Consider the following 18,801-nt stretch of genomic DNA (forward strand, 5'->3'; position numbering starts at 1 on the left):
TGATCACATGAGAGAGATGCAGACATCTTTTTTTTTGGTTATTGGGAGGGGGGGATACAGAGAGCATTGCCAACAGCCTCCTTGAATTAGAGATGGCAATAAGATGGGTTACTCACAATTGAAACAAGTTTAGGTGTCCATATCATGTTCAATGTGGGGATTAGACACAGGTTTAACTTTGTGACTAATTTGGAAATTTAACCAATTTTCCCAAATAGCAGGCACACAAAGCCATGAGGTTTAACTACTGGACTCGATAATGGAAAATCTCAACTATTTTCCTTCTAAAGCAAAATTCTTTTCACACGCAAAATAGATTGTAAGAAGGCTGCTATGGAGGACTCCAAAACTTTCCCTCGCCAATTTATAGTGGAACTATTATGCATGCAATCAGGCTAGAGGTAAATATTCTATCCAATATGGAATATGATGAGAATTATATCCGTGGTGGAAATTGGTAGTAGTCATTCCTTGTCTATTCCATGTTATGGATTAATAAAATTTTTTGCATAGCTGTTTGCCTTAGAATGGTCACTGTTTTGAAACTCAGGCGCTTGATCAGCCAGTATAGCCATCAGGTTGGTCCAGATGGGTGACCCAAATTATTGATATTATATATATATATATATCGTACATTCTCAGAAGAATAGGTTTTGGGAAAACTTGTGCATGTGGATCCATCAGTGTATATCATCCTCATCTTTTTCGGTTCTGGTAAAGGCTGCCCTTCTGGTTTCTTCAGAGATTGCCTCGTGGTCTAAGACAAGGTGACCCCATTTTTCCCCTTTTGTTTTTCATAGTCATGGAAGTGCTGAGTCTGATGATAACTAATGCAGATGAAGGTGACCTTCTTGGAAGGCCAGCATTGGCCCCATCCCTATGGAAATCACCGACCTCCTTTTTGCAGATGATACTATAGCCTGAGCAAATTCTTAATCTAAGATGTATCCTCCTCGGTTTTGAAGTAGTTTTAGGCTTAAAAGTGAACATAGGGAAAAAAACATTCCAATGGGGATCTGCGATTGTGATCCATTGCTTGCATCTATCCTTGGCAGTAAGCTCGAAGCCTTACCCATTACCTATCTCAGCCTCCCTTTAGGAGCCAAGTTTAAGGATAGGGTATATCGGATCCCAATGTCGGCAGGTTCGAAAAGAACTTGCAGGTTGGAAAAGTAACATTTTGTCTAAAGGTGGCAGACTCACTCTTACTAAAAGTAATCTGTCCAATCTCCCGGTTTACTTCATGTCTCGTTTTTCCCTATCCCTAGTGGTTGCCAAGAGATTGGAGGGCATCCAAAGAAGATTCCTTCGGAGAAACATGGGCGAGGTTTTCAAAGATCATGTCAATAAATGGAGAGATGTTAAACAATATTTACAAAAATCAGCCTTGGCCTTGGATCTCTTATTACAGCCCTTTGGAGGAAATGGCTTTGGTGATTCATGATAGAGAAAAAGCATTTCTGGAGAGATGTAATTGCGGTTAAGTATGGCCTCCATCATAATGGTTGGACCTCAAAAGTTTCAAAGGAAGCTCATAGTACAGGTGTTTGGAGATATATTTGGGAAGGATGGAGATTTTCTTCCCTCTCATCTACATTCAAGTGAGGAATGGAGAGGATGTGTTTAAAGCACGATATTTGGGATGGCAAATCCCAACTCAGATCCTCTTTCCCTTCCATCTTCAGATTAGCATATGACAAAGATGCTCATATAAGACAGCACATGGAATTCAACAGTCAAGGGATTGTTTGGTATATTCCTATGAATAGGAATGCTTTTGATTGGGAATTGATACCCTTACATATTTTTTCAGCAGTTTCTATTAGACTCAATGTGAGGCTAATTCTGATAAGTCCATATGGGCATTGAGCAAAGATGGAAACTTCACAGCTAACTCATTCTAGAAACACCTTAGTTCCCAGCTGAGAGCAGCACTATCTTCCCTTGGAAGCTGTTTTGAAGAACGGCGGCCCCCCCTTGCTATTTTTTGGGCAGTGTGGAGAGAAAGGAACAGAAGAGCCTTCAAAGGAACTAGTTCTCCTATTCAGCCTGCCATGGACCAGTGGATTGCTATGATCTATGGCTGGCATTATGTTGGAAGGGACCCTCTAGTAATCCTTGATTTTCTTGAAAGGAACAGAAGAGCCTTCAAAGGAACTAGTTCTCCTATTCAGCCTGCCATGGACCAGTGGATTGCTATGATCTATGGCTGGCATTATGTTGGAAGGGACCCTCTAGTAATCCTTGATTTTCTTGATCATTCCTGTTGTTTTAACTTATACTTGGGTGGCATGCCTTTGATGCCTCTTTTAACATAATTTCTATTTACTGATCCCAAAAAAAAAATGTCCACTATTAATAAAGGAAAAAAGAGGCTAGTTTCAATCTGCCATTTCCTTTTGTTACCAAGAAGTCCTTCCAAGAGTTCAGACTTAAAATAAAATTTCAATTAACAGGTATAGCAAACTGATATTCCTCATTTCTCATATATTTCTACTCATAGCTTCTAAAGAACAGCACATAACTTATGAAAGAACAAATGAAATTACTTGAAGGGTCAACATAATAATTTAGTAGTAGGAGCTTACAGGAACATACTTCACTAGTCCCAGAAAGTTTCCACTATTTCTACAGTAGGAAGTGGCATATGCAAGCCTAACACTGCACAGATGCACAGACGCATAGGTGCAGTACAGAAGTAGACACATAAGCACACGCAAAATGAAAAATAAAAAATAATAAGCAGGGGAGTTGAACCATGACCACCCCTATGATAAGTTTTGAGATACCTATGCTCTAAAAGGACATACACCTTACAGTATATGTGAGCACACATACACATGTGGGCATGCACAAACACAAATCAATATAGTGGCAGATTTATGTCTATAAAGGCATATATTCCTGTCAGTGATGATGTGTAAACATTGACTAGAATCATCTAGTATTAAAAAGTGTAAAATTCCAATAAATTGACATATTTACATCTAAGCAGGCCTTCATTTACATCTCGGCAAGAGTTTGACATCATAAACTATGAACACAGTACTTGCACAGAGATGCATAAAAACTTAAGCAACAAATCTAGCATTCTTAGAGGCATGCAATTGTTTTCAAGAAATAAAATACCAAAAGAACTGGAAGAAAAGGACAAGATCTTATATACCTTTGCATGAATAAACTTCTCCTTTATTGAAATTGCATCAGCATGACTAGGCTTGCTTAGAAAGAGAAGATGTGACTTTTCAGCCTTGTATAAGCTTCAGAACAAGAATGATAACTTAAAAATATTAGTAACATTGCCTAAAAACCAAATTTTAGACCAACTTAAAACAAATTTAAAAATATTTTCATATTTCTTCAGGATGAAAAAACCCAATGCAACTTGTACTGAGGATAAATTACCCTGTAGGGACGAGATCAACCTGAAAGGCACCTCGTGATTGCAATTGTTCCTCCCAGACTGAGTTTGCAAATGTATTACCCAGAGACTGAAACAAAGATATAACGGAAGGCTCCCACACTTTAACATCAAGGGTTAGTGACCTTACCTGCAGGGGAGGCCAAACATGAAAACAGCAGCACAAATGAGCAAATAGAACAGTGCAAATTCAGCACCAATGTGAATGCAGGGGATGGCATGTATTAGATCTATTACAAGGTAACGGCCTCCTAACGGCCCGGCATAAGGTAAGGGAATAGAGTTCAAATCTTATAAATCAAGAAACAAAATATCTATCGTCCTTCAGCTATACTGATTCAAAATAATCAGACTTAGTGCTATACAAATTAGAGTATCCCAACGGGGTTCAATATTATGCAGGGTACTTTATCTGCTAATGATCCTGTACGCAAATTACATTTGAAGCACATGGCTTGATTTAAATGGGAGGCAAGATGACTTTGTCCAGTACAAGAAATCCTCAGTAATCATTCTAGCAATTACAATTGAGCAAAAGGTGTCGCATAATTAGAAGTTTAAGAGCTGACAGTAGGCATTAACACACATGAAATATGCTTTAGAAAGCAAGTTTCATGAGATCAACTTGTTAAAAAGGCATTAACGTCTTAAATTTTGATTTCAAATCTTGATGGCTCAAAAAGTACAGAAATTTCAATTTCGGTTTTGATTTCAATTTTTAAAAATAATGGAAATCAACGGCAAAGCATGGACCTTTTTTTTTTTTCAATGAAACTTCAGAAACAATTAATAAATATAATTATGCATGGTTTATAACTAAAATATAAATAGAACACATCAATAACACGCAGGGCCTGGGTGCAATATAATACAATAACCATATTGAATTCATATTTAATTAATATCAATAAAAAATCATAAATCAGTTAAATATCAGTTCTTGTGCAAATACAACTAATTTAGACAATAAATATTATAGCTCAAATTTAAGTTCAGAGATCCAAAAATTTTCAAGAGTCTGAAAACTACTATTTACATACTTCTAGTAATATTTTTATTTTCAAAAGTTAAAAAAATTATTAATACAAAATTTCAAGGAAATCGTTCCATGCTCAAATTTTTGACAAATTTCATTGAAATTTTGGGAGTTCGATAAAGTATAGATGATTTATCAAAATTTCAATGGGAATTTTGTATGGCAAGAGTTGATTATCATTTCAATCATGTGGGGATGGAAGCAGAAATTTCAACAATTTCAAGGAAATTTAAGACATGGAAGGCAACTAATTATAGATAATCCACCTTTGATATGTGTACACCAAGATTACGATGAACACCGGAACACTCAATGCAGACAAGAACACCAAGATTTAAGGATGCCCAATCTGGTTCTGGAGCACCACAATCAGCACATTTATCATTCCCACATACTCTTCGTAACACATCTATTGGCTTCTCGCTTTTTACAGAGGACCGCTGCTGTAACAAATTTCTGGATGGGCGGTCATGATGTGATGTGGCATGGCTCCTATCACATGCGTACTCTTCAAGTACACTGTGATCAAAATCAGCACTTTCAAATGAACTACTCTCACTAGCAGACCGATGATGACCACTTCCCATGGGACTAGCAGGCAAACACTGAAATATATATGGAATATAATCATCAAATGGTTGGAAAACATGAGGTGCACAGTTACTTTGTCCACTCAAAATTATTACCCTTTCAGGAGCCTGGGAACTTAGTAATGATGCAATAACCCCCGTTATCTTTTCAATCCAATCCATTTGATCCAGGGCACTTTCTGCCTGCACTGACAAGAAGACATGAATTATTAAGGTTCTAATTTTAAAGAATCTTCACCATCCCAAAGGTGTTTGACACAGGCAACCAGTGAAAAATTTGTTACAAGCGCCCAATAAAAGTTTGTCAAGTGGAAAGGAATACAACTTGTGCAATGAAATGGATAGAAGTAGATACACCCACACACAAACATACAGGCATGCATGCATGCATGCATGCAACCATACTAACATATATATTCACATTAATGTTTACACATATAGTAGGTTTTGATATCTATGATATATTATGCAAGTAGAGGGAGAAATCGAAGAGGATGTAATACATAGAGTTAAAGCAAGTCGGGTAAAATGGAGTGCTTTGGGTGTGCTATGCAATCATAGAATACCACTAATAAAATTAAAAGGAGAGTTCTCTATAAGACGGCTATAAGACCAGCCATGACATACGGATTAGAATGTTAGACAACTAAGAAATGACATATTCAAAAGGAAAAACTGGCTGAAATGCGCATGCTAAGGTCAGTTGTGGACCCACATACAGTTGAGTGGGGGCAAGAGCTCCTGCTAAAATTTTGAAGATTAAAAGGAATTTTTGGTAAACTAAGAGATTGTCCCCATTGAAAATACTATTTTTCTCCCCATTCTTAAACACAAAAAGTAGGAATAACTTTAGAATTTTACGCAAAATAGGGAAATTAATTGTGACAAAATGTTAGGGAGTATCTCTTTTGAAAGCCTTTTTAAGTAAATGAATGTTATTTGAAACAATTATTTCTTGTGTAAATTGAATTTATGTGCATTTTAATTACATGTTTTGGAAAATATAGAAAAATTATTTATATTTCATTAATTATATATTTCTTTGGCCCCACTAAAGGAAATTTTTGGGATCACTATTAAGGGTGAATGAGTGGTGTAACAGTAAATGATAAATTAAGGAATAAACATATTCACAATGAATTAGGCATAGCATCGGTGGAAGATAAGTGAGGGGCACCAGCTTAGATGGTTTGGACATTGAAATGTAGGCCAATTAATGCACCAGTGAAGAGGAACGAGCAAATTACTATTAATGATACTAGAAGAAGGAGGAGCAGACCTAAAATAACTTGGAATGAGATAGCGAGAAAAGATTTAACAGCTCTTGAGTTAGTTGAAGAAAATGCTTGGATTGAGTGAATTGGTGAAAAAGGATTCATTGACCCCACTTATTGGGACTTGAGGCTTGTTATTTTTGTCGTTGTACACACACATATACAAATGAATGTATAATAGCAACTGTATTTAAAAGAGGATGTTGAGGTATTTCTAAATTTTTTTATTAAATGAAAAAAAATTCAAATAAATTCAAGAGTAAAACAAACTAGAATCACTTTGATATTAACAAGGTAGAACAACTACAAATGCAAGAAAATAACATCCTCACACAAAACATCAAAATGCATCCCATGGTCACAAGCCGAGCTTGTTCAGGGCATTATGTTTGCCTGTGACTGCTTGTCTCATGCGTTTGGGATGGGTTTCCATCATATAAATACTAGTATAGGTTTATTTTCTACTAATTGTTTCCCTATATGCCAAATAAGGCAGTATGACTCCTCGGTCACTTTGATGTTTCCTAGTGTCAGGATGAGAATTGCATGTAAAGCTCTTTAGGGGACGATGAGTGTTCATCAATCTTGTAAACTCACTAATTACTATCAACGTGTTTAGCGTACTTGCCTCCCTCGCTAAACACACAATGTTAACGAAGGTGTGGTCAATGAATTACGTTGCTTTAATGTTTATTGCTTGCTTGCCACTACTTTCATAATTGCTTACTGCTTCCGCTGATATTTGATTGAATGATAATGAAAGTGTTTCGTGGATGAATTATGGTAAACGATAAACTAGCTAGTTAAGCAAGAGTGCTTTAGCTAGCGCCGCACAGCCCTTTCACAAAGGTGTGAAATAGTCTGCCCGTGACACCTGGTATCAGAGCTCAATGAAATGCTACGTGAATTCAGTTACCTTCATTGTGGGATTGGGAAAGTTTTGGTAAATGACCATGGCACCAACCAATGTTGAGAAAATCAGCGTGCTAGAAGCAAAAGCTAAGACAACAGCCAACAATGTGGCCACAGAGGTGGCCCAACTGAGGGGACTTATTGATGAAGTGATGGAATCACAAAAGCATCAAGCAAGTTTGATAGGAAAAATGTCGGAGGACTTTCACCATACTGTGGAAACTTTGCAGTCTCAGACAGCTGATCTAGATGCAAAGATGAATCTGATGGTTCTTACTAGGGTAAACTCTAACGCTCCGAGATTTAGCAAGACCAAGGTACCAGAACCAGGACGTATAGGGGTGCTAGTGATTCCAAGGAGTTGGAGAACTTCTTGTTTAATATGGAGCAATACTTTCACGCTATAAGGACGGCCTCAGAACAGGTGAAAGTGGATACTGTGACCATGTACTCGAATGGTGAGTACTTTCACGCTATGTAGTGGATAGTTGGGCAGACTTGAAAAGAGAGCTCAAGGCCCAATTCTTTCCTGAAAAATGTTGAGTACAATGCTAGGAAAAAGCTGAGAGACCTCAAACATACTAGGTCAATCAGGAAATACGTGAAAAAATTTTCTGCTTTGATGTTGGATATCCGGGACATATTGAAAAAGGTAAGCTATTCTATTTTCTTGAGGAGTTAAAACCGTGAGCAAGAACGGAACTTCATAGGCAAAGAGTTCAAGACTTGTCTACCGCACAAGCCGCCGCAAAACACTTGACTGACTATGTTGGTGATAACACCATTTCGTCCAAAGAGTTTGGCGGAGGAGAAAACAGCAGAAAGTCTTTCAAGAAGGGGAAACCCAAAAGTGGGGCCTCAACTTCAAAGAAAGCTTCATCATCTCGAGGGTTCAACACACCCAATGGAAAGGGTAAAATTTCATGCTACTTGTATCGAGGCCCTCACAGAGTTATTGAGTGCCCACACAAGGGAACACTCAATGCGTTACAAACTTCCACTTCGGGACAAGTGCTAGAAAGTGATGAGGAAGAGGAGGATACCCCGAGGGTGGGTGCAATGCATTAGGTGAGTGAATTGGAAAAACGGGCAAAAGCTCCAAAAGTTACACAAGCAAAAGGACTAATGTTTGTGGACTTGAGGATCAATGGGAAGAGCACCCGCGCTATGGTGGATATTGGGGCTACTCATAATTTTGTTTTGCAGCTGGAAACATGGAGACTCAACTTATCCTTGGGGAAGGATATAGGACGCATGAAAACAATGAATTCTGTGGCCCAACCTACTTAGGAAATAGCCAAGCAAGTGATTGTGAAGCTTGGACAGTGGGAAGGTCATGCGAATTTCACAGCTGTGCTTTTGGATGACTTTCTAGTCATTTTGGGAATGGAGTTCCTGAGGGGGACAAAGGCAGCGCTGATGCCTTCTACAGGTTCCCTATGTCTGATGGGAGATCACCCTTGCATGGTGCAAGCCGTTGCAATGAAAGGAGACGATGGGAAGTTCCTTTCAGCCATGCAACTTAAGAAGGGATTAAAAAAGGGTAAGTAGACATATCTAGCCACAGTGGTGGTAGATGAAGAAGTAGGCCAAGAGATGGTGCCTACGACCATCCAAGCAATGTTGCATGAGTACAAAGAGGTGATGTCGAGTAAGCTGCCTCACAATTTGCCTCCACAACGGGGTGTGGAGCATGAGATCGAGTTGTTTCCAAGAATGAAACCACCTACTACAGGCCATATCGGATGGCGCCTCCAGAGCTAGCAGAGTGGAGGAAACAACTTTATGAATTGTTGGAAGCGGGATATGTTCGCCCTTCCACAACACCGTTGGGAGCACCGGTGTTGTTTCAGAGGAAACATAAAGAGCATCTACGAAAGGTGTAACAAATTCCTTGGTCATGTAATTGAGCAAGGTCATATCCGGAAGGATATGGAGAAGGTAAAGGCGATTCAAGAATGGAAGATGCCCACGACAGTGAAGGAATTTCGTTCCTTTCTTGGCCTTACCAACTATTACACGAAGTTCATAGAAGGGTATTCGCGGAGAATGACTCCAATGATAGAACCAATGAAGCAGAGGTATTATGGCCACACATGCGTGATGATGCTTGCCAACAAGACAAGGTGGAGCAGAAGAAAAGTGTAGGGCTGCTAGAGCCCCTACCAGGCTACCAGTACCATCTAAACCGTGGGAAAGTCTCCCTGGACTTCATCACCAACCTACCCACAGTGGGAGATGCAGGACCTATACTTGTGGTTATAGACAGGTTTTCAAAGTATGGTACGTTCATAGCCGCACCGAAGCACTGTTTAACAAAGGAGACGACACAATTGTTCTTTAAGAAAATTGTGAAATAATGGGGTGTTCCCTAATATTGTGGTCCACACCTTCCCCGAACCCCGCATACGCGAGAGCTTTGTGCATTGGGCTGCCCTTTTTTTTTGGGGTGTTCCACAAGACATTGTTAGTGATCGAGACTCAAGATTCACCGGCAACTTCTAGACAGAACTTTTCAAAATCCTCAATTACAACTTGAAATCTCTTCGAGTTACTATTGACAGACAGATAGAAAGACGGAGAGATTCAATGGGCCATTGGAAGAGTACTTGCGCCATTTCGTCAACAACAACTAGAAGAATTGGGTGCAACTACTTGATGTGGCTCAGATTTGTTTCAATGCCCAAAGGAGCTCAACAACCAACTTTGAGCTTGTTACAGACCAACAGCCGCTGTTACCTCACACGATGGATGAGCCGTGTAGAGGAAAGATTCCAGTGCGTACATCTTCACCAGAAAATGGAGACAAAATGCAAAGATTGCCCGAGGGGCCGAGCTTATATGAAGAAAGCTTCTAAGCAGATGAAGAAGTGGGCAAATCAGGGGAGAAGACCGCAGCACTTCGATGTAGGTGACTTGGTGCTTGTTAAGCTCAATCCTAAATAGATCAAGTCACTATGAGGACGAGACAGGAGACTACTTCGCAATTATGAAGGACCAATCCCCATATTGGCCAAAATCGGGAAGGCCTCTTACAAAATCAACCCTCCGAATTGGATGAAAGTGCATCGTATGTTTCATGTCAGCTGCCTCAAGTCATTCAACGCCAACACCGACAATCCGAGCAAAAATCAATGAAGCAGAGCAGAGTTGAAGACAGTGCAACTTGACAGGCGTGAAGTTGAAGATATCATTGCAGAAAGAGAGTTCATATCCTCAAGGAAGAAGCGGTGGGAGTTCTTAGTGAAGTGGAAAGGCCTTGGTGATGAAGAAATCAGTCGGATTTCCGCGAAAGATATGCAATCGTCCGTGGACAAAGTAGAAGTGTACCCAGCGTCAAAGTCTACGAGGACGTCAACCGCATAAGTGAGAGAGCATCACGAGCCGAGCTTGTTCAGAGCATTATGCTTGCTTGTGACCGCTTGTCTCGTGCATTTGGGATGGGTTTCCATCATGTAAATATTAGTGTAGGTTCATTACGTACTAGTTGTTTCCCTATATGCCAAGTAAGGCAATATGACTCCTCGGTTACTTTGATGTTTCCAAGTGTCAGGATGAGAATTGCATGCAAAACTCTTTAGGAGAGGGTGAGTGTTCATCAATCTTGTAAAACTCACTAGCTATTGTCAACGTGTTTAGTCTACTTGCCTCCCTTGCTAAACACACAATGTTAACGGAGGTGTTGTTAATGAATTACGTTGTTTCAATGTATACTACTTGCTTGCCACTGCTCTCTCTCTCTCTCTCTCTCTCTCTCTCAACTATGTTTTGACTTGAGGTATTTATAAATTTTAAAAATATTATTCCTCATAGTTGAATTAATAATGACTCAAAAGAAAGTCATAATGCAATAACACTTAATTTTCACTGATAAAAATACACTTAAGAAAAATATTCAGTTCAGGCATAAGAATAATCAATTTAGTTATTCGGAACAATTATATGCCAAAATCCAAAATGCATGTACAGTTAGACTACCTCGTCACCTGAAAACTTATCCTATTAAGTTGAGGCCAACACTATATATAACAAGCCTCAACATCTGCATATAGTTGTTGACAATACTGTTCAGACTAAATACCATAGGAATGGTTGCTAGAAGGTCCAGAATGATTGTACAATCAGTCCTCTCTTTCTTTTGTCGTTACATTTTCATTCACAGCATAAGTTTTTAGTGTTGATCCTAGAATGATTGTACAAGTTTATCAACCATTGGTTGGTATCAAGCCTCACACTACTAAAAAGTATATACTACATGTATCAAGCCTTAACAAGCCCCACAGATGCAGTTTAAAGAGACGATAAGCATGGACAACAAAGTGTGCAATCCAGAACCTTATAGCAACCATTGCTATGATATATGTTGGACTACTGCTACATTTTGAGTAAATGATACAGAACAAGCATTAACATATACCTGTTTGGAAATTGCTGAGGCATTAACCTTATACCAAATCCGATATTCACTGAAGTACTAGCCTTGCCCAGTAACAACACAATATGAATAAAAGGACAAAAAATCATTAATATATAGGATACAAAATGGCAGGGGCATGCTAGCTTTTATATATAGATATATATATAAAAACATGAGAGAGCAAGCCTTGACCCAATGACACTCAAACTTGAAGATCACAGGCTCAAGTCACAAAAATAGCCTCTCCAAATGTACAGGTAAAAATGAACACATCATACCCTCACCAGATCTTTATAGGGTCGAAGACTTGTGCCGCAGGTGTGCTGGGTCACCATGTTTTTAAATATGACAAATGCTAAGTTCTTGACTTTTATAAAACACATTGTATCAAAAAAAAAAACCTAATATAAATATATATATACCCTCTCCATTCCTTCTTATTTTTCTGAAAGTTTATCTTGTCTTTTATTGCAAATGTTGAGAAAGTTTTTATCTTTCTCTTTTGGAAGACCTGACATTGTGGTTCTTTCATAATTATGGTTTTCATAATTTTTCCAAGGATTACCTCCTAGGCCAAAAATAAAAGAAACTGCCACTGGTTAACAGATGCCTATTTGTGCAAGGAAGATGCTGAGAGCCTGAGAGTCAAACCATATTCTTCTGCACTCTCCTTCGACCAGACACCTCTGGGATTAGCCATTGCACTGTCCAGGCAGCAGTGATCACTGTTATGGGTGTGAACAAAGAAATCTGGGTTCGGAAAAGCTTACGGTCAATTAGAGAGAAAAGACAGCTCTGACTCTTATTCTCCATAGCATTTTATGGATCATGTGGACAAAAAGAGATAGAAGAGCCTTCAAAGGATCAGCTACACCGCTGAATATGATCGAAGACTCATGAACTAGCAATATTACTAATTGGTATAGTGGACTGTACATGACTGACTCCCTTACTGTTCTTGACTTCTTTGACACCCTGTTATAGGGGTGAATTTCTTTTTCAGCGATGTTTTTGTCCTTGCATTGTACCCCCTATGTGCCCTTTAATGAACTATATTTTTATTGATCAAAAAATAATTATGATTTTCATGAAGAAAATAAAAAAACATATTACAATGTATTCTTATATTTATGTAAAGTATTTTCAAAAGAAGTAACAATGTGACCAAGCATTTAACATTAAAAATACATTTCAAAATAGTGGACATGTTCACGAAGTATAAAGTACTTAAAAGAGTGTTTCAGAGTATCTGTCCAACATTGACAAGACACAAGCACAGAACCCTTATAGGATACATGCTGCGTAGCAGTCACAACTTCCCAACTTCAATGAGATTTTACCTGCAAAGTGTAGTTCTTTGTTGGCGAAATTATCCTGAAGCAAAACCTCAGATCTGACTGGTCAGCATCAACTTTTATTGTTGAGGTCAGCAGATTCACTGTGTGATGAGCAACAGATTTTTCATCATGTACTCCTCCATGATAATGAGAAGAAAGCCACCGACTGAGCAGTCCAGAACCGAGTTCAGAACTGTTTCTTTGACCAGAGAGTTGACTGGCAGAACCCTAAAGAAAACAGGATAAAGAAAACAAGGTAGCAGAGGTCCGGATAAGAAACAGAATCAACTTCAGGTGCTTAGCCTCCATGCGCCAACTTACTTTCCAAACAAACTACTTACAGATGCTTTGCTGCACTGTTTGCGATAGTAGTAGAGCATTCCTCGGCTATCAAGAACAAAAAATCTCCTTTTCCAATCACCTCTCAAGTTTGAGGAACGTTTTGAGAGATAACCCTGTCGAATGGTTTGAACCTGAAACATAGCTTTAGTTTCAGGTGTTTGTGTGAAGATAGAAGACAAATAAAAAATCTGTGTGATATTATAAATAGAGCTCTTTAAGAATCAAAACTGCTCCTTCAGACCTTTCCCTTGGAAGCAGATTGCATAACAGCCTCTATCATTTTATGTGAACTTCTACCAATGGCTTGTATACCATCTCCATTAGGAGACCCATTACAGCCATTTAAACACCACCTACTTTCTCTGTCAATCTGCCTTTTGTACTCCTGCATCCTCTCATTAAGAGCTGCCTGCTCATAGTTGGACCTTTCTCTTGATTGCTGTGCATAAGTCAAAACCTGGAAAACAAAGCACTCAGTTTCCAACAATGAATGATAGTCAATACTCAGAACAGTAAGGAACCTGAACTCGTAAACTTCTTGATGAAGCCTTCCACTGACTATTTTAAACAGCACAAAAATTTTTTTTTATCATCATTCTTGCCTTACCCAGAGGACCATATCTACTTTCAAGCAAGAAGAGAAATAAAAAGCGCAGAAGTGTACAAACTACTCCACTAAATGAAAAGCACCAATGCAACAATTTTAGGTATACTACACAAATTCTTCCTCCAACTTTCACTTTGTTAGGGACATATGAACTATTAAGTAGATATGTAAAATTGAAATGAAGCTCCTGCACTTCAATGATTAATAGATGTAGAAGCACAGAAAGCACATGAAAAAACCAAGCAAACCAGCTAATCAGATCAATTAATTTCTGCATTAGTCTGTCTTTGAAGATCCTACTGATCATGCATTTTTTTTAAAGTGACCTTAGGGTTATAATGTCATTTCCTCACTTTTTTTATATTACAAAGACTACCTCAACATGCAGCACACAAAAAGTTTACGCCAATGTATTCAGATAATCAAGAGAGATCTAGCTGGTATGGTTTAAAAGCCTAGAAGTCAATATGTTTCAGTCTCCATTCAAATCTATGAATAAAACCAATACGTTGGGGCAGTTTTATAGCTTCATAATGCTTGGAAGACAAGGAAACTAATTTAAGAAACCTAAATAAACAAAAATTCCCGGAAACCTAAATTAACTAAAATACTAGTTCCTTACATGAGAATGCCCTAGAATCTTGAAGGATACTAATAAAAATATCATAAACAAAAAAATAAAAAATGAAACTAGAAACAAAATTGTCCATGCTGCTGCATCACCCCCACTAATTTAATATAGAACAGTGATCAGGAGACAGTAATCCTGTGCAATCTTGTTATATCCAAGCTTAGCAAGTTGTGGCAAAATGAGAGCAGTGGAAAACAAAAAGGAATGAAGAGGATTCAAGGGAAGGGCTTTGACCTTCTCTCCATTGGCATTCCCTTCTGCTTAGCTGTCTCTATCTTCTCCCCTGAAGCCCTGAAAGACAGACTCACTATCTGCTTTCTCATATTTTCTCCCTTTTCTCTCTCCTATTTTTGAATGAAAAACACCTAATTTGAAAAACCGGACAAAAGCTATGCCATTTCATAACATTTCCTATTTTCTTCCACATCTTAATGTGTCTACTAATCTTGTCAATTGTTAGTTCAATTGTTTGGGTGTCAATATATAACTTCCTCGATCATTCTAGCATTTCAAAGCAACATCCTCAGTTATGGCAGGAAATTTTTGTTTTTAAAAATATCTTTTAATTATATCATTTTTGAATATATAAAAAAACCAACACAAGTAAAAGAGTTTTAATTAAATGATTCTGTCAATCAACCTACCAAATGAAAATGATTAAAAATATAATTATGGTCCCACAAGCTACAGTGTTTTAATGAAATAAGCCGCCATAACTTCAAAACTAAAGAGAAAAATATTGACAGACCTGATTGATATATGGCTCCATTTGATGCAAGAGTTCATATCCCTACACGTCATGTAACAAAGGGTCATTAAAAGTGTACAAGTCATGAAGCAAACAAAGAAAAACGGTTCACCAAATAATTTACCTGTTTGAAGTAACGAAGATGGGCATCCATCGTCCCACTAACTGCTTCCAAGAATTCAAACCTTTTTTTGGCTTCAACATTGGAAAGAGCAGTTACCTACACCCAAAGAGATGCATATTAACAAAATCCACATGTCTTAATGTTCTGCCATAAAATCAAAATCCAAATATGTAATCACAAAACAAAAAATTGTCAGGCATAGATATGAGAAGAAAAATTAATTACCAGGTTAAAGCGAGCTTGCTCGAATGCAGACCTTGCATTATGAAGGTCCTGGAATATCTCCAAACTATATTAGAATTTGAAGAACCAATATTTATGCTCAACTTATTACAATTCCATGCACTAGACCAATTTGACATCATTATGCCAGCACAACAAATAAGAGAGAGAGAGAGAGAGAGAGTACCTCTTCTAAAAGAGTAGCCACATCAGACTTTGTCCCTTTTCTCAAAGATAGAAACTTCTCACGAGCCTGCAAGGTAAAAGAACCTCACTTTTAAAATGTCAAAATGTTAAAATGTCTCTACAACTAAACACTTCTACCTTCAAAATAAACTGCTTGTGGGAGAATCAAACAAATATAGACTTTATGGGAATGTCAAAACTCTTCAAAAAAAGTTCAGAAACCAAATTTTGATGACAATTCAAAAGATGAATAAAGGATTTTGTTTAATTTTGATTCAAAAGGCCCTCGGAAAAGGTTCTAAGGCATTTTGTAATTAAAAAAAAAAAGTGATTTTTTGGATTTTTAAAAAGTTAGGTTTGATGACAACAAACTGGATCCATTAAATTTTGGTTGGATGTGAATGCTTACTAGATCACGAACTGTAAGATTTCAATCATGAACGGTTCTTGATAATTTTGAGTCGCCACTAGATTTGGATCAATATGCTAGCTAATCAAAACTAATCGCATTTGAAATTGAGAATCATATGATTTTGACAACTATGGTCTCTAAGAAAAAATAACCAACCCTAAGTGCCTCGTAAAAAATGTCTAATAGATGGTAAGCAGAAATTCAAAATGGATCACCAATCAAATTAATAACAACTGGATTAAGTGCGTAAAATTTCCAGTTCCCAACTCTTTGTGCACTGATCACGAACACAGCAAGAATAGATTGGGAAAACAGTTAGTGATTCCAAGGGGTTTGAGCAAATTACGCAACACTATCCAACTCCCTTAGTTAATTTAGATTAAAAGAGGGTTGAGAATTTACACACTAAACATGCCAACCCACCCAAGTTAAATAAACAAGTCTGTGTTAGGCCCCATAGAAAATACTGATCTACAAAATACTGACCTAGTTTTCACCCACGGTGTTATGTAATTGATTATTTTACAATTTTATATGCATATATACTAGATATTAACCTGCGCGATGCACAGCATTATTTATGTAAATGCAATAATTTAAAAACATTCTATTGCAAAACATGCAAATAGTAAAACGTCAGAATCTCTTCGAGGGAGCCATGGGAAGCAATGAAGATGTACTAAAGTGTCTCAAACATTCTATTGCAAAACATGCAAATAGTAAAATGTCAGAATCGAGGGAACCATGGGAAGCAATGAAGATGTACTAAAGTGTCTCAGACAGTCAGACCCAGTATTTGGATTTTTACGCCTAGGATTTTTTACACCTATTAGTAAGATTATTACAGCTAATCAATTTTTCATACATGTAATAGTGTTTCTCATTCAACTATGGGGCATAACTCAAGTCAATCAACCAAAAAAAAATGAATAATCATATTCCACTGTATTTCAAATACAGCCATGACACATAATAATTAAGTCGTATACAAACAACATGTCAATATACAACATGACATCAAACTTTATTCCAATTCCTATCCTATTTAATTTCACAAAATGAAGTAACATTATTTCCTTTTATTAAATTCATTCATAGAAGGAGATGAATGAAAAGGGAAAGATAAATGATATTGGGTCTCATATAAAATATAATAAACTAAAAATGGACATCAATCTTTCTTCCTTCTCTCTCAGATGGACTCAATTAGTTACTCTCTCCTTCCTCAATCTCTTTTGCTCTCAAACTGGTCTGCTTTATTTATTAATTTATTTATTTATTTTGAGTTCAGGAGATCTGGTGATGGGCCTGATGCAATCAGCACAGTGAGAGTTGAACAGGTAGCCGTGGTTGCGAGTGGCCTTCTCTGCCTGCTTCATAACTCTCTCTCTCTCTCTCTCTCTCTGCTTCAAAAGCCAACTGCAGCTATAACTTTGCTATAGCTGCAGTTGCGAGTGGCCGTCTCTACCAGCTTCATTACCCTCCCTCCCTCCCTCCTACCTTTGCTTTTCCACTGCCCTTTTGTTGTCTCTCCCTACTGTTTTTACAATTTTTTCATAGCAGCATTGCTATAGCATTTCAAAAGCCTGCTCTCATATTTTCTTTTTCATTTTTTCACATATATGGAAATAGATTCATGGAAAGGTGTAGGTGAAATGACAGAAAACTGTTCAGGAGAAGGTTGAGGAAGGCATGGGAGGGAGGAGAAAGTGTAGGAAGTTCTTATGAGAACTCAGAAGGTTGGTGGGAGTCAGTGTGAAGGATCTGGGTAGAAGCAATGATACAAAAAGTGAGATAATTCTTAATATTTAAAAGGAGAAATTTTAGGGAATTGAAAAGGCCACACTGAAAACCAAGAGACAGATGAAGAATGAAGAATGCAATTATGGAAGTTGTTAATTTTGAAGAGACAGATACAAAGAATCAGATTTGTTGCTGGAGTTAAGCCTAAGAAGAGAGGGAAACAAAAAATTGACCACGTGAACAGACTCAGCAAGCAAGAAAAGCTTCCATTATTTTACATATATATATATATATATAAAAATTTATCCGGTTCTCAGGTGACCAAAGGTTGACTTGGATAGGTTTGATTGATTCAGTTAGATATGTTGGGTGTGTGCGTATATATATATATATATATAAAGTTCTCAGTGTCACCTGAGAACCGGATAAATTTATGAAGCTTATAGTAGAAGCTAAATACACCAATTTATGATGTAGCACCTGAAGGCTATAGTTTACCAGTGCAAATAACTCCAAGCATAGTTTTAAGATCATTTGAGAATCACATCTGAAAGCTCACAAAAGAGTGCAGCCTGAACAAAACTGTGCCTTAGAGCTTAGAATCCAAAGCATTCATGGGAGATGCATCAGGCCTTAAAATTCCCAAACTTTTTAAAATACATACATCACAACCAAATATAGGAATGGATGGTAAAATAAAGATCTACAATATTAACATGGATGAAAATATGAGTTTGTTTATGTATGCATAACCTTCACATTTCCACCAAGAGTAGTTGATAATTCCCTGACTAGAGGA

The 18,801-nt window shown here is 37.6% G+C and overlaps 1 protein-coding gene across 1 annotated transcript in view; it reads right to left on the reverse strand.

Annotated features, from left to right (window-relative positions):
• LOC131144878 (ADP-ribosylation factor GTPase-activating protein AGD3) overlaps window positions 1–18,801 on the reverse strand; it is a 35,057-nt gene that overhangs the window by 1,816 nt on the left and 14,440 nt on the right. Inside the window, exons 8-18 of the mRNA XM_058093806.1 lie at window positions 15,849–15,914; window positions 15,665–15,712; window positions 15,440–15,535; window positions 15,316–15,357; window positions 13,571–13,786; window positions 13,329–13,460; window positions 12,991–13,215; window positions 5,144–5,230; window positions 4,724–5,062; window positions 3,406–3,551; window positions 3,167–3,260 (exon numbers count right to left, since the gene is read on the reverse strand). Of these exons, the coding sequence (XP_057949789.1) occupies window positions 3,167–3,260; window positions 3,406–3,551; window positions 4,724–5,062; window positions 5,144–5,230; window positions 12,991–13,215; window positions 13,329–13,460; window positions 13,571–13,786; window positions 15,316–15,357; window positions 15,440–15,535; window positions 15,665–15,712; window positions 15,849–15,914 (1,491 nt within the window). The remainder of the gene's footprint in view (window positions 1–3,166; window positions 3,261–3,405; window positions 3,552–4,723; window positions 5,063–5,143; window positions 5,231–12,990; window positions 13,216–13,328; window positions 13,461–13,570; window positions 13,787–15,315; window positions 15,358–15,439; window positions 15,536–15,664; window positions 15,713–15,848; window positions 15,915–18,801) is intronic.

Source organism: Malania oleifera, chromosome 12 (assembly GCF_029873635.1).
Source record: "Malania oleifera isolate guangnan ecotype guangnan chromosome 12, ASM2987363v1, whole genome shotgun sequence".
Classification (NCBI taxonomy): domain Eukaryota; kingdom Viridiplantae; phylum Streptophyta; class Magnoliopsida; order Santalales; family Ximeniaceae; genus Malania; species Malania oleifera.